Raw genomic sequence first — 19,439 nt, 5'->3', positions numbered from 1 at the left:
ATTAATTATTTAATAAATAAAGATTTCTTATGAGTGTAAGGCAATAAATACTTTATTTCTGTACAATTTAGAAAGAGGGTAACTACGGCATACCTAACTTTTTGCAATAAATTATTTTACTTAGGGACTCTCTTCTTTGTCTTCTTCTTTGCCGATACTCCATGCATCTTTGATAGATCTTGCAATGCCAGGTCCATTATAAATTAGTATAAGAAGTCCAGCAAGTGTTACAATCGAACAAAGATTCAATAATAGATGGAATACTTTTGGAAGAAACGTTCCAATAATGATAGGTCTTGCATAATCAACAACTATAGCTTCCAAACCCCTATTTACATGAATATAATGATTAATTTTCCCAGAATACAGATTTGCATTTGACCGAACTACCTACCAATGCATATGCATTACAACAAGAATAGCTAGTATTCCATCGACAATTTGATTTTCCAATAACAAAGAAGCTGGTAATAAAATTGGAAGTGCAGCAGAAACTATTTTTTCCATAACCCATAAACGTACATGATTGCCTCCTGTACTATTAAAGCGAGATTGATTTCCATTTAAGGTTAAAGACATAGGTAACTGTTCACAAACAAGAAACAATTTTTAAGTTATAGTTTTCACATTGTTTTAAAAGAATATAGCTCAAAGATGTACAACCTTTGTCAATAATCGATGATTTTCATGATTAACTAGTTTAGAATTCGTAAGATTCAAATTTGCAAGTGACGAAGAAAGTCTGCTTGTTTGTGATAATTGTCCATATTGTGATAACATACAACTAGGCTTTATAATAGATTCTGAAATAAAAAATCAAGTTTGCTTGTATTAAGAAAAAATTACTAACAATATTACATCTTATCAATTACAATATAGCAATAGCTAACATTAATCCATTCATTAAAAATACTTCACCAAATTTATAAATTTGTCATAATCGAATTTTAACGATCCGTTATAGAAAAAAATACAGAAAATTAGTTAGGTTAAACAAATGATAACGATTACATAAATGAAATATATTTAAATTATATTTCAATACGCCAAGAAAAAATCAAAATGAAAACTTACCGAATTGTTTAATGTTACGTAAAACATATAAATTTGCTATTCTTTGTAAAATCATCTTGCCAGAAATGATAAGGATTGTTAATTTTTTTTAATGTTAAATTCGATGTATGATATATGACACAGATTCTCTGTTAATTTTCCGTCACTATCTTCTTGGTTAAGTTTAGAAATGTCTAATCCGAAGAGATCTTAATTTACAAGCGTAGATTCAAAGCAACTTAGAAAAGTGACTAGAGACACAAGGTAGTAACGATATATGTGTACTTCCTTTTCTAGAGATGTATATGTGAATACATGATACGAACATCACTAAACAAAATCGTATATACAGAGTTCGTTTATATAATCGAAAAGATCTAATTCCGATTTTGAAAACCGATTAAAATAATCATAACCAAATTTACATGTAAATGTCATCAATAAAATTATATACAATTTTTATAGACAGGTATATTTCAATTTTGTTTGAAAATTATTATTATTAGATATTTTGAGAGGTGTTCGTTGATTGGTGCATTTTAAGAAATCGAAATGTGGACGTAATTTAAAAAGTATTAGAAATATTTAAGAGTTTTATATTTTTAATTCATATAAATAATCAAATGCATAGGGTAGTTATAATTATTTGATAACTGCATAAACAAACTTTATTATTTAATCATAATAAAAAATAATAAATATTTTAACATTTTTTTTTTTTATATGGAATAATCTTTTAAAAATATCATTACAACTGAGATATATTTCTGTTTGGTTCTTGATGCAGTGATTATATTAGGGCATCAATCTTAAAATAATTTAATTATTGTAACCTTTCACAACATTTTCAACGAATGTTGCCAAATCGATATCCTTTTGGGATAATCCATTAATGTCATGAGTAGATAAGGTCATATTTACTTTATTGTAAACATTAAACCATTCAGCATGATGATTCATTTTTTCTGATTGTAGAGCTATCCGTGTCATAAATCCAAAAGCCTGTAAAAAAAAAAAAAGAATGAAAATAGAAGTAAGAACAATAACTGTACAATTAAATAGAATTAACAAGAATATTGATTTACTTCGTTGAAATTTTTAAATACAAATTCTTTATAAATAGCATCTCGTTCTGTTTGAAGAGACCATCCAGTTTTTAACAATGGATTCAGGAGTACATCCCTCTCTTGTTGCGTAAGTTTCTTCTAGAATTATAGTAATGATAATGTTTTATACTTTTAATTTAAAAATATGAATAAATATAGTTCATTGATTAAATATAATTTACAAGATAATAGAAATATTAAAAATAGAGAGGTATTTATATTATTGATAAGGCATAAATTTATTTTATCATAATATATTATCGACATCGATTTTAATATATTATTATTTTGATATTGATTAAATTTATTTATTTATTTCATGCATTTTTCTTATTGTTATAGAAAAAAATATAATGATTTGATATATATTTCTTTCTCTAAAATGTTGTAGAATTTTTTACATAAATATTGTAGATCTTTTACAATTTCTGGATAAAAAACAAAGAATGTAACAAATGGTTGGACATATTGATTTCTTCAAGCAAGTAAAAGTATCTCATTTTATAATATTTACAACTTAATTTATATTTTTATTCATTCGGCATATAATAAATAGTATTTAATGAATAAACTCACCATTTTTTGTTTTTTGGAGCTGACAGCAACAGATAATTGTTTCTGTCCAAGGTTGTGATACATACCGTTACTCCGATCAAATCCCCTTCTATTCATAAATCTCCTGATCAATATTGCTAGCAACATCTTAGCTATGGACCACACGCATTTCTCTATCAGCTGTAATTTCAAGAGAAGGGATGTCGAATGACTTGAAAGCGGGAACACGGTATAATTTAAATTTTCGATTTACGATATTACTAATAACTAATATATACGCAAATAAATATTAAGGTTATTTTACTAGGAAGGTAATAACAAAGTGTAGAGAATTTAATTATGAAATGTATTATTGTACATATATTTCTTTTATATATCAGATAATGTAACGTTTTCTCATTATTGTGTTATTTATTTTTTTTCTATAGTAAATAAAAAGATTTTTTTGTAATAGAGTATAATAATTGATTAATCATAATCGTTAATAGTAATAATTTAATCATATTAATTATAAAATACTACATTACTTAAAATGTTTCAAGTAGTTGCCGTATCTGCGCTAGTATCGCTGCTAATTAACACCATCTAGCGGAAAAATTTTATACGTAATTTATAAAGTCAAGAACTACATGTAATCATAGATCGTTATAAGTACATCTGTGTTTTTTTGTAATAATAATAATAAAAATAAATTTGTAAAAGCTAATTTATCATGGATAAGTCTATAAGTCAAAAAGAATATTTAAAGAAGTATTTATCTTCTGGAAATGAAAAAGAAAAAAAGAAGAAAAAGAAACTCAAAGTTGGTCAAAAAACGTAAGTACTAATTTGCATTTTTTATAACCTATTTCAATGGTTCCTACATTAGGCCTTTGTTTTTTAGGTATAAAATAAGTTATTTCTCATACAACTTGGAATTTAGAAACATATATTGAATGATTTAATAGTTTCAAAATAAAATTCATTGTTTTTATATAATATATCGAGCATATACATGTTTACGTCGAATCGGATGCACCAAAACTTTTTTATTGAAATAATGAATTTTCTGAACTATAGTACCCTCCAAAGATGGTATATTTAGTTTTCCATTCTATAAATAGACAGATGTATTTTACAGAGTAAAAATCATAGATGATGACATAGACCTCAAGAAGCTCAGACCAATCGAAGATGGTGAATTTGACATATTCATCAATGGAGAGGATGCACCTCAAATAGCAGGAATAATTGACGAACGCGGGCCAGTTGATTTCTCCGACAAGAGAAAGTGGAAAATTATAGCCGATAACGAAGATGGAGAATTGCGGTTTAAAAGTAGCGAGAGAGAACAACAGCACGAATCTGCTGTATCGTCTAAAAAGGAAGGAGAAATTAAAAGACGTAAAAAAGTCTATGACTCGGATTTGAGTCCACTTAGAAAAAGTAAAACGAATGAAGATTCGGACGATAGTATACCAAGGAGAAGTAAACAGAATAATCGATCAGAGTTTAAACATTCTAAGAAAACTAAGCATGATTATGATTCGGATTTGAGTCCACCTAGAAGAAGTAAAAAAGGCGATGATTCGGATTTGAGTCCACCTAGAAAAAGCAAAAAGGGCAATGATTCGGATTTGAGTCCACCTAGAAAAAGCAAAAAGGGCAATGATTCGGATTTGAGTCCGCCTAGAAGAAGCAAAAAAGGCGATGATTCGGATTTGAGTCCGCCTAGAAGAAGCAAAAAAGGCGATGATTCGGATTTGAGTCCGCCTAGAAAAAATAAGAAGGACGATGATTCGGATTTAAGTCCACCTAGAAAAAGTAGAAAGGACGAAGATTCTGATTTGAGTCCACCTAGAAAAAATAAAAGACAGCATGATTCCAAAAGTAAACAATTTAGAGATTTATCTAAATCTCATAAAAAATACAGTAAAAAGGGTTCAAGTTCTTTTCATAAATATAAGGATTATGACAGTGATCAAAGTCCACCTAGGCAATCAAAACATGAAAGACATTCTTCAGAAAAGATTAAAAAGAATAGATGGAAAAATCATGATAGTCATTATAAACATCACACAAAATATAGTAATTCTCGACAAAAAGAAAATTCCTCAAAATGGGATGATCAAACTGATAGAAGTGAGTCGACCAATCGTGAAAATTCACACGACACAAAAATGAAGAAAACTTTAAGCGGTAAGAGTGCTGGTTTGCAGGATGCAAAATCATTACGCGAAGAATCAGAGGCTTTCAAAAAACGTGAGGCTGAAATGTTTAATAAGGTATTATTAAAGTTGTTTAATTACCATCGACTTTAATATCAATAAAATAATAATCATATATAATTTCTTTAGTTAAGTAAAGAAATCACTGGTGCTGGTCAAAAGGCAATTTTACGAGATTCTAAAACTGGAAGAAGACGTAATTTAGAAGCTGAAGCGGCTGTAGAACGTGAAAAACAAAAGCGTCAAGAAGAATTGAATGAAAAATATGAAAAATGGGGTAAAGGGTAAGAATATTTCTTTGAGAGAAAATATAAATTGTAATAGACACATATATTATAATATTATTAAAATAATATTTTCAAATAATGTTTATTTTATTCTAGATTGAAACAAGTAGAAGATAAAGAAGAAAAATTAAAGAATTATCTTCATGAAATAAGCAAACCATTGGCAAGATATGCAGATGATGCTGATTTAGACAAAGCACTTAGGGAACAAGAAAAAGAAGGTGATCCAATGTTAGAATATATTAGGAAGAAAAAAATAAAAGAAGGAAAAATAAAACCTGGTGAGTTATATACCTTCTTTTTTTTTTTAGTAAACAACCAGATAAATTAATTTTTAAATATTAAGCTATTAATATAAATTTCGTTATAGTGATAGACAATGTAATATTTTTATAGATGAACTACGATATCAGGGATCTTTCATGCCTAATCGTTTTGGTATTAAACCTGGTCATCGTTGGGACGGAGTCGATAGAAGCAACGGCTACGAAAAGAAGTGGTTCGAAGCACAGAATGCAAAAACAGCATTGCAAGAGGAAGCATATAAATGGAGTACAGCTGATATGTAATATATATATATATATATATATATATATATATATATATATATATATATATTCTATATATTTTTTAGAAATCAAAACTTTCCTTGTTATAGTTTCAAGATTATTTCAGATGATAATTTTCAAACGATATTGATAAAATGTATATTATTCTTTAATATCGGGTTCTATATGCATTCTAAAGATATAGAACATGATTTGAAGAAAAAATTAATTAAATGAACAGAGAAAAACATATAATTATATTTTATAATGAAAGCTCTATGTAACATAGGTTCCTTCTTCGTTCAACCATTGCTCGAATTGCCATAAGTTCGTTTTTATCCATTTGATATTATTTTCGATATCTTCAATCACATTTTTTTTCATATTTGCATTTGGGCCAGTATTTGAATATTTATTGAAGAAATCTTTTACCTGCGAAATCAACGTATAAAAATAAAAATCGATCGAATTTTTATTCAAACGAAATACCTCCTTCAATTTTTCTTCGTCTTTGAATAAAGAGATAGCTGCTCCGATAGCTGCGTCCACAGCGTGATCGTTTAATGCAAATTTCTCGATTAAATTTTCCCAATGATTTCTATATACGATGTATCAAAAAAAAAGTTTTTATATTTACAAGTTAACGATAATTAATATTTTTCTAATTAATGAAAAATTACCTAAAAAAGTCCCAGACTATATCCAGACCTATTGGATTTACAGCGATATTACTGATGACTTCAAAAAAATCTTGCCTACGAACGACTTTCTCATCTTGTATCTTTAGGAGATATCTACATTTAAAAAATTTTATATATACGATTATTATTTAATTCTGTATAAAAACATATAACACCTACTTATTGAGAATATCTTTGTTTCTAATAGCTGCTAATCTTATTAACAATCTTTTTTTTTCTTGCACGTCTGTCTCTCTTAAAAAGAATTCCCACATTTTTTCAAATATCGATTCAGCTTCCTCGCTTGGCACAAAGAGACCTAGATAAAAGTATAATCTTAATAATTAGAGAAACGTATATAGAAGGTATGTAGAATATTATTTATTAATTTATTTTTTATTTTATTTTAACATAACCCACCAAAGGAATAAACTATAGAACGAATGTCGGGATGCAATTTTTGTGTGGCATTACTCTCAACGAAATTTTTAAGCTTCATAGTAGCTGTGTCCAAGCAATGATCGAATTTTACACTGCATGCTATCTTCAGAATAACTACCCGTAATTCTCTCGAAAAGTCGATCATGAGATTAGGCACATTTCTCATGCGATCAGAAATAATTATTAAATCTTATAACGATTTTCTACCTGTATGGTAATTCCTCTTTCTCGTTCACCTTCCATCCAACTTGTTGATAAATTTTATCGATCAGACGTTGCACATAGGACTACGATAGAGAAATTCAATTAATTAGATTTTTTGTTATTATAATAATAATAATAATAATAATAAGAATAAGAAGAATAAATTGATGAATTCGTTATATAATTTCGAATAAATATTTTTTATAATATATTGACAAAAAATATATAACTTTAAATAAATATTTTTTATATACATAATGCCAATGAAAATGAATCATATAATTTTACATAAACATTTCTTTTTTCTCAAGTGATATGATACACACACTCATACAAGGAATAAAAATTATAAAATTTCAAATAAATATTTGTTAATAATAAGTAAATAAAAATTTTCAATATAAAAATAATAAAATTTTACTTGAAACGGACGATGCAAATTAGTCGAACGAAACAATCTGTTAATTCGATTGATCCATTGACCAGCAACTATCCAAGGTTGAAGAGCACTTTCGTTTTTTAGAAAAGTGGTCATGTTTAAAACAATATGATAAGACAGATCCTTATTATCACCTAAAATGATTGCATCGTGCAATAAATCTGCACGATCTATTGGATTCAGAGCCTATTATTAATCAGATTACGATTATTAAAGTATATGCTTGTAATCAGGTGTATATATAAGACAACAGAATGGTGTGTGTGATCTTTACTTGAATATTAGTCAATAGTAAGTTAGTGAACGTTCTCCAAATATCTTCTGTATAATTAACGATATAATAACCAATCGAATTGTGATTCAATTTTACCCAATCTACTGACTTTTCTAAGATCAATTCGACTGCATAGGTATTAACATGATTTTTAATTTTTATCAATAACAAAAATTCTCAGGATAATATATTTTAATCGATCCATACATAAGTAGGTAACGTAATTAATTTTTTTTTTTTTTTTTTTTTTTTTTTCTTAATTCGTTTTTCATTCGTTTCTATTCATTGATTTATGATGAGAATTAAATAAATTTGGAATTTTTTTTGGATCTGCTAGAAATTTTGTTGAAATTCGTTTGGATCGATTAAGATGACGGGACACCTTGTATATCTTTTATATATTTCTAAATAATAGAAATATCATATACTTGCCGCAAGAGTAATTAGCAAGGAACCAAGCGAAACTGATATTATCTTCTTGTCGATTCGTTATATACTTTAAAGGAATATCCCAAGTTTCTCTATCATTTATGAAAACAAATTAATACGATAATAATCGATAAAAAAATAAAGTTCGTCAATTTTTACTTACGTGAAAAATTCCTCTTGTCTTTTGTCAAAGACAAATCGTTGCTGAGATAATTTGAGTAATCTGTCTTTTCGTTGGACTTTTATAACAGGAAACCCAGGTAATTTCGTCCAACCGTTTAAAAAATTAATTAGGTTTACATTCTTAGTTTCCTCGTTTAAAAGTTCGAAAAGTTCTTTCGACTCGGCATTAGCAAATTCATACTGTTGTAGGTAGTTTCTAATTCCAGAAATGAATTTTAAATTTCCTATTGCATCTTCTAACATATTGATCACTGCAGCACTCTGGGATTGAAACAATGACAAACATTATGCTAAATAACGAGTAAAGCAATTGGGTCGATAGAACAATTTGATTTGTTACTGTATACATTTTTGTAAGATTACCTTCTAATTATATTTTAATCTTTTTTTCTTTTTTAAAAATAGAGACTTGACAAATATCATTAAATTATTCAAAACAAGAATGTTATATGTAGCAAAAATAATTGTAAAATAAATCATGTTAATAATTACATGATAAGCTGTTAGAATATTAGCGTACTTTTTGATAAGAAATACGATCAAACATTTGACCTATCTCATCGGAAGCTTCAAGACGAGTCACTATCGGATGTGCATTCCTTTTCATATCGTAAATCATTGATGTGTATTTGGTATCCAAGGAAAACATTTGCATCTAAAAGAAAAAAAAAAAAAAAAAAAAAGAAAAAAAAGAGAAAGAAAACAATTTTATTACAATTAATAATTAAATTGTGTTAATGAGATTTTTTTTCTTCTTCTTTTCTTTGTTTTTAAATTCAATTTGATAGTACACAAGACCTGATTCCATTCAGGAAAAATAAAATCGACTGCAATGTGTTCCATATAAGTTGCAAAACCTTCATTGAGCCAAAGATCGTTCCACCATTTCATAGTGACGAGATTTCCAAACCACATGTGTGCCAATTCATGCGTCACCGTGAGAGCAACGCTTTTTATGTTTTCACATGAGCTATGTTCCTCGCTATAGATCAACTCAGTTTCACGGAACGTTATCAAACCCCAATTTTCCATTGCACCAGCTGCAAAATCCGGTATTCCAGCGAGATCTACGAAATTTTTTTATCAATTACGTCTTTGTATGCATTTTATTATATCTGTATAATATATGAGTCGATTATTATGAAAATAGCTTAAGTCTTATATATATATTTTTTGTTCTTTTATGATTTTATGTTATTATTGTTATAATATTGCTATTAGTATAATGTGATAAAAAATAAGCATCATACATTTAATCTTTAAAAATTTTGTACTTAAATTATTTTCATGATATTATCGATTAATTATCATAATTATCGTAAAAAGATTCTAATGAAGTCATACGGTATTAATTTTTTTAAGAAAAAAATAATATCAATATTCTCAATGTATAAAAATAGAGAAAATAAAATTAATTTAATATCTATCTTTTTCAAACGTAACCAATATAAATTGTTGCTACGACCACAGTATCGAGAAAAGTTTAACGAACGAATATCGTTAAAATCCATTTTCGATATCGAAAAATTCTTATTCGCATCAGTTTTATTCATAAATTTTTATTATTAACGCCTGAAAACAGATAACCCTTTATACTAGGTCAATAATTGTGGTCACCAGCACCATCTATCGATTGGAAACTTTTTTGTATAAAAATTCTTAGAATATTTTTTTAATTTGTTTATATTACAATTAATTTATTTATTATTAAATTAATAAAGAAACAATATATACATATTTATATATATATATATAAGTTTCATTGTTTAATTAATTAATGTTATACCTAATTTTGGCAGAGCATAATCGATGTTCAAAACATTCGAATAATATTCGATAGCTTGAGCAGCAATATTCAAAGCAAATTGCACTTTACTCTTGTAATCCGATCTAACGCAAACGCTAAGCGGTATTCTAGTTCCATTTAAAGAATCCGCGCTTGAAGTTAGACACTCGAAATCACTTATTAGAAAAGCCACGAGGTATGTCGACATCGGTAAAGTAGGTGCAAAAGTTGTTACCATCAAATCGCTTTTATCATCTGTTTTATCGACTCTCTACAAATTAATTTCAGAACTTTTTTTTTCTTTTTTTTTTTTTTTCAATAACCTATGTAATATATCGTATTTTTTTTTTGTAATAAAAATAGAATGTAAATTTCGAGAATGAATTTTTGAAAAATTGCAAAAATTTTGTTGAGAATATTTACCGACATTTTGAAATCTTAAAATTATCATTTTATGAATTCAAAATCGTTTCTTTTTTTTTGAAACCTTAAAATCATACTTTTTTAAGGACCCAAAATTAAAACATTTTGATTTCAAAATATAATTTTCAAAAAAGTATATCCCTTAATACTCAACATTTTTTCTCACGTGCGAGATATTCTACATATATTATTTTTCAAACAGCATAAGTTTTCTGCTTACTATACTCGGCATGTTGGATAAAGCATGATAATTCGATCTTGCATCATGAACGATACGAATATGAAAAACAGATTTAAATGATGGCTCATCGAAACAAGGGAAAGTTTTTCTCGCATAAGTTGGTTCAAATTGTGTGACCGCCAATTTTCTGTAAGTGGAATAAGTGGAAAAGAAAAAAAAAAGAATATTACATGATACTAATATATAACAAAAAAAATCAATGAGATTACCTGACACGATCATTTTCAGAGTTGACTGTATAACTACTTAAATAAAATCCATTGATCTTATTGCTTAATGTACCACTGTAATTCATTCTTAGGATATAATTATCAGGTGTTAACTGATTTGTAATTTCGATTATTATCATTTCATATTCTTCAATAGGATAAATAGCATCAATTGAAATTTCTTCATAAGGCATGTCACTTTTAAACAACTTAGTCGATGTAATAGTTAAATTCCTTGAATGTAAAACTATATAATCCTTAACCTAAAAAAAAAAGGTAAAGAGAGAGAGAGAGAGAGAGAGAGAGAGAGAGAGAGAGAGAGAGAGAGAGAGAGAGAGATCCAAACATATCGAAAGTAACAATTCGACTTATCGAAATATGAAAAATCGAACAGGTACCTTCATAATTCCTAACTCGATTTGTACAGCACCATAAAACCTATCTTCGATGAAATCCGGTGATGCTGCGATAATATATTTTTTTGGTACAACATCCTTGGACAAACGACCATCCATCTGTTCGATTTCTTGGCGATTTTTATCAAATATTTTTGCTCGACCGAATATGATCTTTAAGGTTATTAAAAATAAAAAAAAGTATCGTTTATCTTTCATTACGATTCTCGAAACAAAAACTTTCTTTATCCTACTATCTATAAATTTACGATGTGATCGATTAAAAAGAATCTAAATTTACAGTAACGCTTTTGTTTATTTTAATATCAATATAGATTAACGTGAATCGCGAGGTCTATATGTTATATTACTAATGATAATAAATTGGAATGAAAGAGGTTATTGAGAAAAAGTTATCAAGTCGATTCTTCGGTTATCGACTGAGTATCGTTCCTCGACGTGTGACGTATTGATCGAGTTAAGAACGTATGTATAATATTTTGCACCCTGGGACACAATTATTTTGTCCGAGACAAAATTATTTTTCTTACATTTTTTCTTTAACATACGTAAGCGAATATATACAAAATATATTCTATATTTCCTATAAAACACTATTACTATAATATGTATATAAATACACATAATTAATAACATATTATTTCCTTCCTCGGATTTGACATATCAATCGAGCTAGGGACGTATCTATGATATTTTGCACCATGAGGATACATTTCTTTCTGTAAATAAAATATCAATAATATATATACCACATTTCACATAAAATATTATAGTACTATAATATTTAACGTATACACATACACACCCACACACAGAAATGTACGTTACAAAGAGATTAGATTGTCGAAGATAACGAAACAAGATAGCGAAACAAAAAAGTCATAATTTTTCATAAATCATAAAATTTATAAATATGAAAAACAAAGTTTGTTTATTTATCAAAGGGACAAAATTCGATGTCGTTTCATTTTTATTGTAACAAATTGAGAAGTGAAAGTAAGCAAAAGGTTAGTACCAAATGTGTCGACCGGTTTTCCTGTATAATGTTTCGCAATATACGTTATACGAAGGATAGAGACCACTTGAAAAGCCGAAAGAAAGAGACGAAAAGAAGTTAGATTATGGAGAGGGGAGACAAACGTGAAGTCTTATGGAAAGTTCTTATACACTGACGGGCATACTTCAGTTAGTATCGATTGAATCTTCGATTGTTTGGTATCGTTCTTTTTTAACAGTGCAATTATTAATTGTTAGTAAAGTATTAATTAATACTAATAATAGTAATGATAATAATAATAATAAATTCTTTAAATATACTCGTAATAATAATAATAATAATAATAATAATAATAATAATAATAATAATAATACATTCGTTACTGTGCTATATTACTTATTTATATACATATTGCTACTAATATATATATATAAATAATTCGCTACTAATAGAAATATTTTACTATGAAATTATTTCTTTTTCTTCAAAATAAAATTTTTATTCTGTAGGTTACAATGCAGTACAAGTTGTCGTATTTCGATGTAATGGGTTTGGGCGAACCAATAAGATTCTTGTTAAGTTACGGTGGCGCCGAATTTGAAGATATTCGTATTGATCGCGAACAATGGGGAAAATTTAAACCAGGTATATATATTTTTTATTATTGATTATTTATTACTGAGTTATTCTTTTTTTTTGTTTATTATTAATTGGGCATTGAATGAGATTATTATGTCACTTATTTATTATTAATTGTTTTAGTTTACTTTAACGAATTGTTTGACTATTTTATGACACCAAATAATATTGTAAATTAACTAGTAAATTTATTTAATTTTCTATCGTTTTTTGTAGCAACTCCGTTCGGGCAAATGCCAATTTTAGAATTTGACGGTAAAGTTTATTCACAAACGTTACCGATTTGTCGTTATTTAGCGAAGAAATATAATTTAAATGGTAAAACCGATTTGGACGATTTACAAATCGATGCTATTGCCAATGCTCTTCACGATCTCCGAAAACGTAAGATTTGAATATCTTAAATATTCTAATATTTTGTATTACGATTTAAATTAAAAACTTTTTGTTTATTCGTCGATTTATTTGTCGAATTATTTATTTGTAGAAGTAGCACTTTTCTATAGAAGCACTGATCCCAACGAAAAGGCTAAAAGAAAGGAAGAAGTTTTAACCACAACTTTACCATTTTATTTAAAAAAGTTAGAAGAGCTGGCTCATAATAATGGTGGTTATTTGCATGGTGGTCAGGTATAAATTTAGATATTTTCTATTATTATTATTATTATTATTTTATTTATCATGATTTTTTTTTTTATAAAAAATACAGAGCATGGGCTAAAAGTTTTTAGGTTAACTATTGGAAAAGTTCTTGAATGATCTTTAGACTTGCAGTTTAATAACTTCAATGCTTATAGTTTTATAATTTGAAAAGAATTGACTTAAAAAATATTGATAAAGAGTAATTGATTGTTGAATTTATCTAGAAACTTTGATCTATTTAGAAACTTTTAGCTCGCCTAAAAAATATTCATTTAGAAATAAGGATAATAATGAAAAAGAAAAATGAAATTCATTTTATAGATTCAACCATTGTAGTAAACTAGTTCTATTTCATTACTGTAATTCTTATTCTTGTGCAATTTGTTTTTTAACAAACATTTCTTGTTTTTCATAATGTATAAAATATAAAATATGAAACATAATTTTTTTTTCTTAGTTGAGTTATGCCGACTTGTTCTTCGTGGCCATTTCGGATTCAATTAACAATGCCTGTGAGTTAGATATTGGCAAGAATAATCCTAATTTAAAGTCTCTCAGGGAGAAGGTACTTGCAATTCCAAAAATTAAGGAATGGGTACAGAAGAGACCTAAACTGGAATTTTAAGTATTTTTAATTTGATATCACTTTCACACACAAATCTTATTCTTTTTAAAGGTATTGTAAAAAATCTACTATTACAATAATTAAAATAGATTCAATGCGATGTGTATTGTGTGTGTGTGTGTTTTTTTTTTATATATATAAAAAAAAGAAATTAAACAACATCGTCGTACGAAGTTTCCTGTTGAATTTGAAAAGTAAATAAATAATTTATTAGTACTTAATATCGTTAATATGCGATATCTCCTCGTGTCTTTTTTTTTTCTAAATGAAAAATTTTACAAAATACCTATGTACAATAAAAAAACAAAAAGGGATGTTGATAAAAACATCAGTGTGGCTGCTGTGGCAGCCAAGAAAACGTTCTTCTTTCGTGGTATCTTTGTAGCCACGTGAAAATCTTTCCTCGACTGCAACAAATTATTAATAACAACATTAAATTAGTGTCAAAAAATTGTATAAAAATATCTTGCAAGAAATGATTTATTTTTAATAATAAATGTTTAATGTGAGTACTTGCTTAATTTAGGGAACTTAAGAAAATTTACGTTTGCTTTGTTCTTTTCTTTTTACTTTTGCTTTGTTCATTTTCTTTTCACAGCGAGTAAAAGATATCGTCAGATGTTAATGAGTACAATGAATAGTAAATATGTGAAAGGATATCAAGTATTCTTATAAACCTTTGACGGTCAGTAAGTGACCTATGGAATCGTACATATCGGTAATACCGATAATATGGGGAATTATAATTTATGGGTTGTCTTTTCCATTACAAAAACAAGTTTAATAATATTACTAAGCAGTGAGTCATATTTTCTAGTTATTAAAAAATGTAAATTTTATATGGAGCACATATGTTATAATCAATAAAAATTTAATGTACCGTGATTTGTAAAGTTTGCGTCTTTCGAAGTAGATCATCCAACTTTTGACCCCTGTCTATCAATTTTTGAATACCATCCATTAACATACGTCGTATTTCGACTAATTGGGTCTCCAATTTTGGTATAGCGTTTAATTCCTGCTGATTGTATTCGTCCTAGAACGATTACAATTTCTATTAATTTATCGATATATCTTTTGTTGATAAAAAAAAAAAAAATAAATAAATAAAAAACATTAATTAATATATTAACATAATAACAATAATTATTTTTTTTATATTTGTCATTACGTTTTATCGTATTTAATTGTTAAATTAAAGAGATAATTTGTAAATGATTGTAACAAATTTTGATATGATCATAAAAAAGAATTCTTTGCAAATGTGTTAAGTTCTTTATACCTTTAGTACAGTTATCATATAATATAACTTAAGTAATAAATTAAGAAACAATACGTACAATAATTTGTTGAAGTGGTTTAGAAAGATCTGCGACGGCTAGATTAGTTAGATCCCTCGATAGATCAGCAAGTATCGGTAACTCTCTGTAAATATTTCTCAACCTGTCAAGAAAGATTTGAGAACAGGATTCTAATCGGGATACTGCCAATGAAGATTCTGGTTTTATTGTCAAACAAGCATAATGTAGTTCTCCGATCAATAGATGCACCATATATCTAGAAACAATATATAAAATGGAAATTCTCTATGTGATTTTTATAACGATAAAGAAAAAAAAAAAAAAAAAAAGGCTCGTTTATCTAACGATCGATTTTCATTAATCGAATTGTCCCAAAAATTTTTAAAAACAATAAACGAATAATAAACATAGAATAGCCAAAATATACATACAAAGAAAAAAGAAATCCACTTTTTTGTTAGATAATAACGAGCACGAGAACGCACCGAAATCAGATCGAGGATTTGCGATTTATCGATATATTTTGCGATCGAGCTTACTTGCCCCGATCGAGGCTGGTCCTGTCGTTTTCAAGATTCTTAATGTCCTGTATCGTAGTTAAAGCAATTTCACGACAATCGGCTTCGGGATCGACCAAGTAATCTGCGACGATCTTGCAACCAGATTTCTCCCAAAATGCAACGACTGCGTAATGAACGATCACCGACATTTTTATTATTATTTCACCGAATGAAAAGACGATTATATTCGAAGAAGAAACTAATGTGTTAATACAACGAAAACGAATAATTTGTGGCAAAAAGATTTTATGTCTATATTTTCGTGTTCGTCGTTTGATTACTCGCGTACCGAATGACGAAGAAAAAATTTCGATAAATTCGATAAACACATTACGCATACCAAAGAAAAATGAACATGATTCTCTCCCTCTTTGTTTTACCGATATGCATATCCGTTCGTTGTCAGTGACCGCACTCTTTCGATAAAATATATGATACCGTCTCCCTAATTAAAAAAAAAGTTATTTTTCACGAGAAACAATAATTGAAAAAAAAAGAAATATATATATATATATATATATATATATATAGTGTTTATATATTGAATACGTAGACTACATATACGCATAATATAAACATATATATATACTTATCATATATACACGTTTATATACATAAATACACTTTTGATTTTATTTTATATTAATAATCTTTTTCAATTTTATCCAGTATGTTCATTGTATTCAATTGATCTGAGAATGTCGACACATTGGATAAGAATCATACTCGTACTACCTGCTGCTTTTCGTACACAAATGTATACGAGTAAGTTTATAGTTAAGATATTTTAATTAAATTTCAACTAATATATAAAAAGGTATTAATTCTAACAAACTACATATTGAAGGCTCAAGTCATATATAGACATTGTATGTGTACGTACACTTATCCATATTATATATTTATATTTATACATATAAATACATATTTGTATATATGATAGAAATACATATTTATATATATATATGATTCGCCGCGTTGTTAGAATCATTAACACACTTTCGGCCAATTCGGTGGAAGAGAATTGAAGTACGAAAAATATTATGATCGAAAGTGTGAATTTAAAAATTCATCCTCTTTATCTTTACCAACGATTATAAAGCATCTAGACACAATTACATGTAAGTATATTTCTTTCTTCCAATCGCAACATTTCCCGTTCGTCATTCAAATCATATATTTCTTTTTAATCATTTTCATTCATTCACAAATATATTGGTTCGTTATAGAACATATAATTAATCTTGTTTTGTAACTTTTTGTATTACAGATTCTACGATTCATCGATTAAACGAATCAAAAATAATTTCAACCAACTGCACATCATTAGACCTACGTCGAGAGGGACATGCATTCTATTAAAACATTAATTTAGAATTTTGATATATTCAATTTATCTATCTATCGAAATATAACTAACAAGATAAAATATAATTAATTTCACGTCTAATTGAAATTAGATAGAAAAGAGATTTTGAAAAAACAGAAATACGCAGCCATTCGCCCGGTAGTACTTGCGTTTTATAATAATATGTATAATTTAGTTATAGATTTTAGGTAATATATATAATTTGATTATACATTTTAGATATAATTTAAAAATAGATTTTGATATATGGCAAGTACTACCGACCCAGGTCCCACCACGAGGAGGTTGCTGCATCTGGGGACCCACGGACTAACGGGGACTCTACTCTAAAATTCGCGTGACCGGCGTGATCAAATAATCGACGTTCTATAAAACGAAGTCCTCGGTAGGACTTTTAATCGCGCCCGAACACTCCCGTGAGTGTTAGTATAACGGTGACTCTACTCTAAATTCGCGTTCGGGGCGTCCATGTATCAACCAAGAATTTTGGTAGCTAACTGGTGGAGGGTCAGTCCACGCTTACGGATAGCAATTCCATACTACTCGGCAGCACACGAACCGACACACGACCGGTCATTTATTCGTTTTAGCATATCAAACGAAGTCCATTACCGTAGGACTTTTAATCGCGCCCGAGAATACTACGCTTATGCCCGCCGACACACGCGCAAGTGTTCTTCCTATCCTGCCCGTTTTCGCGTCTAGCAATCGATTATGAACCGAACCTTTCGACGATATATTAGACTCTCGCTGATATATCGAAATCCATGAAAAGGAGGAGAAGCAGAAGAGGAAGAGAAGGAAAGAAAGCCGGAACATGCCCGCACGTGAAAACGATAGAATTCGGAAGAAAAGAAAGAAAGGATAATCGGAAGATAACACATGCACGTGTCAGAACGATGAAATTGAAAAGAGAAGATGGACATAGAATGTAGGTACGCTTGACCAAAACTAGAGTACGAAAATTGAGCTCGATTTTTCGATACCGAAAGGAGACCCGCACAGAAGCCCACGCTCATGAGCCCAACTCATGAGACCCACCCGAGAAAAACTATAATAATTAATCTGGTGTATTCATTTCCGAATATACAACAATGTAAAATGTATGAACTTCGACGTTTACTTTGGAATTACATAGAAAAGATTTTGGATAAGTTTTCAAATATGCAGCTATTTGCTCGGAAATACTTGCAGGCTGTAAGATATCGATACACCACAAGTACTGCCGACCCAGGTCACACCGCGTGGAGGTTGCTGCATTTGGAGACCCGCGGACTAACGGTGACTCTACTTTTTACTACTACTACTACTACTACTAATCAAAAAGTCAAAACAACGGGGCGATTTCTACTCCCGACGAATTCAAGCCTCCAAACGCTAAAATTGCAGCCCCATGCGTCTCCGCATTTGGGAACCGACTTACGCATAGCTCAACTATCCAACACCGGAAGCTTCAATCACCACTTGAGCACGACCGGTCGTGCTTTCGCGACAAACGCCGGAACCCAAAATTGAATCTACCGCAGTCACGATACTTACGCGAGTATTCCGGAAACACTCACGCGAATATGTTGAATGCGTTAGAGCCAAGTTTGGACTTAATCGCGCCCGAGAACACCAACGCTTATGTCAGCCGACGTAAGCGAGTGTTCTTCTATCTTGCCCGAACGGGAGAAAAGAAATCCTTCTACGCCTGAGGTAGAAAGATTCTTTAAACACCCGTGTAAAAATCTAAGTCCCTCCATGGTCCTTGGCCGATGGTCCTGCGGCGCGTGGAAATACACGGACTAACGCGGATTCTACTCTAAAATCCGCGATCCGAGAT

At 28.9% G+C, this 19,439-nt stretch overlaps 6 protein-coding genes across 11 annotated transcripts; 2 read left to right on the top strand and 4 right to left on the bottom strand.

Moving 5' to 3' along the window:
* Positions 1 to 27: 27 nt before the first annotated feature.
* Positions 28 to 1,376, bottom strand: LOC122630438 (succinate dehydrogenase [ubiquinone] cytochrome b small subunit, mitochondrial). The gene is made up of 4 exons (XM_043814928.1): positions 1,075 to 1,376; positions 664 to 803; positions 395 to 585; positions 28 to 328 (listed from the first exon to the last, which is right to left on the bottom strand). The coding sequence occupies exons 1-4, from the start codon at positions 1,127 to 1,129 to the stop codon at positions 121 to 123; spliced, it is 594 nt and encodes a 197-aa protein (XP_043670863.1). The 5' UTR covers positions 1,130 to 1,376; the 3' UTR covers positions 28 to 120.
* A 327-nt stretch (positions 1,377 to 1,703) lies between these two features.
* Positions 1,704 to 6,749, bottom strand: LOC122630422. Its single transcript, XM_043814897.1, has 6 exons — positions 6,617 to 6,749; positions 6,437 to 6,550; positions 6,246 to 6,354; positions 2,736 to 2,894; positions 2,139 to 2,258; positions 1,704 to 2,055 (listed from the first exon to the last, which is right to left on the bottom strand). The coding sequence occupies exons 1-6, from the start codon at positions 6,709 to 6,711 to the stop codon at positions 1,873 to 1,875; spliced, it is 780 nt and encodes a 259-aa protein (XP_043670832.1). The 5' UTR covers positions 6,712 to 6,749; the 3' UTR covers positions 1,704 to 1,872.
* Positions 3,403 to 6,369, top strand: LOC122630420 (BUD13 homolog). 2 transcript variants are annotated; one of them, XM_043814894.1, is made up of 6 exons: positions 3,403 to 3,530; positions 3,835 to 4,978; positions 5,051 to 5,205; positions 5,305 to 5,489; positions 5,605 to 5,776; positions 5,817 to 6,369. In XM_043814894.1, coding segments are annotated over exons 1-6 (1,761 nt in total). In that variant the 5' UTR covers positions 3,403 to 3,426; the 3' UTR covers positions 5,818 to 6,369. The 2 variants fall into 2 exon arrangements, with proteins under 2 accessions (XP_043670829.1, XP_043670830.1); XM_043814895.1 differs by lacking the exon at positions 5,817 to 6,369 and having other exon boundaries at positions 3,409 to 3,530; positions 5,605 to 5,777.
* Positions 5,995 to 12,041, bottom strand: LOC122630419 (glutamyl aminopeptidase-like). 3 transcript variants are annotated; one of them, XM_043814890.1, is made up of 11 exons: positions 11,464 to 12,041; positions 11,066 to 11,328; positions 10,836 to 10,983; positions 10,193 to 10,463; positions 9,205 to 9,473; positions 8,927 to 9,061; positions 8,387 to 8,667; positions 8,227 to 8,315; positions 7,503 to 7,654; positions 7,085 to 7,164; positions 5,995 to 6,755 (listed from the first exon to the last, which is right to left on the bottom strand). In XM_043814890.1, the coding sequence occupies exons 1-11, from the start codon at positions 11,677 to 11,679 to the stop codon at positions 6,728 to 6,730; spliced, it is 1,932 nt and encodes a 643-aa protein (XP_043670825.1). In that variant the 5' UTR covers positions 11,680 to 12,041; the 3' UTR covers positions 5,995 to 6,727. The 3 variants fall into 3 exon arrangements, with proteins under 3 accessions (XP_043670825.1, XP_043670828.1, XP_043670827.1); XM_043814893.1 differs by lacking the exons at positions 5,995 to 6,755; positions 7,503 to 7,654 and having other exon boundaries at positions 7,001 to 7,164; positions 11,464 to 12,037; XM_043814892.1 differs by lacking the exons at positions 5,995 to 6,755; positions 7,085 to 7,164 and having other exon boundaries at positions 7,516 to 7,706; positions 11,464 to 12,037.
* A 516-nt stretch (positions 12,042 to 12,557) lies between these two features.
* On the top strand, positions 12,558 to 15,269 carry LOC122630423 (glutathione S-transferase-like). 3 transcript variants are annotated; one of them, XM_043814899.1, is made up of 5 exons: positions 12,558 to 12,696; positions 12,988 to 13,123; positions 13,334 to 13,501; positions 13,605 to 13,747; positions 14,217 to 15,269. In XM_043814899.1, the coding sequence occupies exons 2-5, from the start codon at positions 12,994 to 12,996 to the stop codon at positions 14,382 to 14,384; spliced, it is 609 nt and encodes a 202-aa protein (XP_043670834.1). In that variant the 5' UTR covers positions 12,558 to 12,696; positions 12,988 to 12,993; the 3' UTR covers positions 14,385 to 15,269. The 3 variants fall into 3 exon arrangements, with proteins under 3 accessions (XP_043670834.1, XP_043670833.1, XP_043670835.1); XM_043814898.1 differs by having other exon boundaries at positions 12,595 to 12,730; XM_043814900.1 differs by having other exon boundaries at positions 12,648 to 12,666.
* Positions 14,654 to 16,688, bottom strand: LOC122630421. Its single transcript, XM_043814896.1, has 4 exons — positions 16,225 to 16,688; positions 15,725 to 15,941; positions 15,265 to 15,420; positions 14,654 to 14,791 (listed from the first exon to the last, which is right to left on the bottom strand). The coding sequence occupies exons 1-4, from the start codon at positions 16,581 to 16,583 to the stop codon at positions 14,660 to 14,662; spliced, it is 864 nt and encodes a 287-aa protein (XP_043670831.1). The 5' UTR covers positions 16,584 to 16,688; the 3' UTR covers positions 14,654 to 14,659.
* Positions 16,689 to 19,439: the final 2,751 nt, after the last annotated feature.

The sequence above is a fragment of the Vespula pensylvanica genome, chromosome 7 (assembly GCF_014466175.1).
Source record: "Vespula pensylvanica isolate Volc-1 chromosome 7, ASM1446617v1, whole genome shotgun sequence".
NCBI lineage: Eukaryota > Metazoa > Arthropoda > Insecta > Hymenoptera > Vespidae > Vespula > Vespula pensylvanica.
The sequence above is the reverse complement of the archived record's forward strand: the minus strand, read 5'-3'. Positions and strand labels throughout refer to the sequence as shown.

Bases quoted from the DNA above. Each gene is read 5' to 3' on its own strand.
- LOC122630438 (XM_043814928.1), bottom strand. From the start codon at position 1,129: ATGATTTTACAAAGAATAGCAAATTTATATGTTTTACGTAACATTAAA. The intron at 804-1,074 runs GTAAGTTTTCAT...TTTTTATTTCAG, and splicing joins ACGTAACATTAAACAATTCG to AATCTATTATAAAGCCTAGT. The intron at 329-394 runs GTAGGTAGTTCG...TCATGTAAATAG, and splicing joins GTTGTAATGCATATGCATTG to GGGTTTGGAAGCTATAGTTG.
- LOC122630420 (XM_043814894.1), top strand. From the start codon at position 3,427: ATGGATAAGTCTATAAGTCAAAAAGAATATTTAAAGAAGTATTTATCT. The intron at 3,531-3,834 runs GTAAGTACTAAT...TGTATTTTACAG, and splicing joins CTCAAAGTTGGTCAAAAAAC to AGTAAAAATCATAGATGATG. The intron at 4,979-5,050 runs GTATTATTAAAG...TAATTTCTTTAG, and splicing joins AGGCTGAAATGTTTAATAAG to TTAAGTAAAGAAATCACTGG.
- LOC122630422 (XM_043814897.1), bottom strand. From the start codon at position 6,711: ATGTGGGAATTCTTTTTAAGAGAGACAGACGTGCAAGAAAAAAAAAGA. The intron at 6,355-6,436 runs GTAATTTTTCAT...CATCGTATATAG, and splicing joins ATAGTCTGGGACTTTTTTAG to AAATCATTGGGAAAATTTAA. The intron at 2,895-6,245 runs GTATTTCGTTTG...TTGAAATTACAG, and splicing joins ACGAAGAAAAATTGAAGGAG to CTGATAGAGAAATGCGTGTG.
- LOC122630419 (XM_043814890.1), bottom strand. From the start codon at position 11,679: ATGAAAGATAAACGATACTTTTTTTTATTTTTAATAACCTTAAAGATC. The intron at 8,316-8,386 runs GTAAGTAAAAAT...CATAAATGATAG, and splicing joins AGACAAGAGGAATTTTTCAC to AGAAACTTGGGATATTCCTT. The intron at 6,756-7,084 runs GTAGAAAATCGT...ACTTTTATCTAG, and splicing joins AAAGAGGAATTACCATACAG to GTCTCTTTGTGCCAAGCGAG.
- LOC122630423 (XM_043814898.1), top strand. From the start codon at position 12,632: ATGGAAAGTTCTTATACACTGACGGGCATACTTCAGTTAGTATCGATT. The intron at 13,502-13,604 runs GTAAGATTTGAA...ATTTATTTGTAG, and splicing joins TCTTCACGATCTCCGAAAAC to AAGTAGCACTTTTCTATAGA. The intron at 13,748-14,216 runs GTATAAATTTAG...TTTTTTTCTTAG, and splicing joins GTTATTTGCATGGTGGTCAG to TTGAGTTATGCCGACTTGTT.
- LOC122630421 (XM_043814896.1), bottom strand. From the start codon at position 16,583: ATGCGTAATGTGTTTATCGAATTTATCGAAATTTTTTCTTCGTCATTC. The intron at 15,942-16,224 runs GTAAGCTCGATC...TATTGTTTCTAG, and splicing joins ACCAGCCTCGATCGGGGCAA to ATATATGGTGCATCTATTGA. The intron at 14,792-15,264 runs GTACATTAAATT...AATTTGTTGCAG, and splicing joins CGCAAACTTTACAAATCACG to TCGAGGAAAGATTTTCACGT.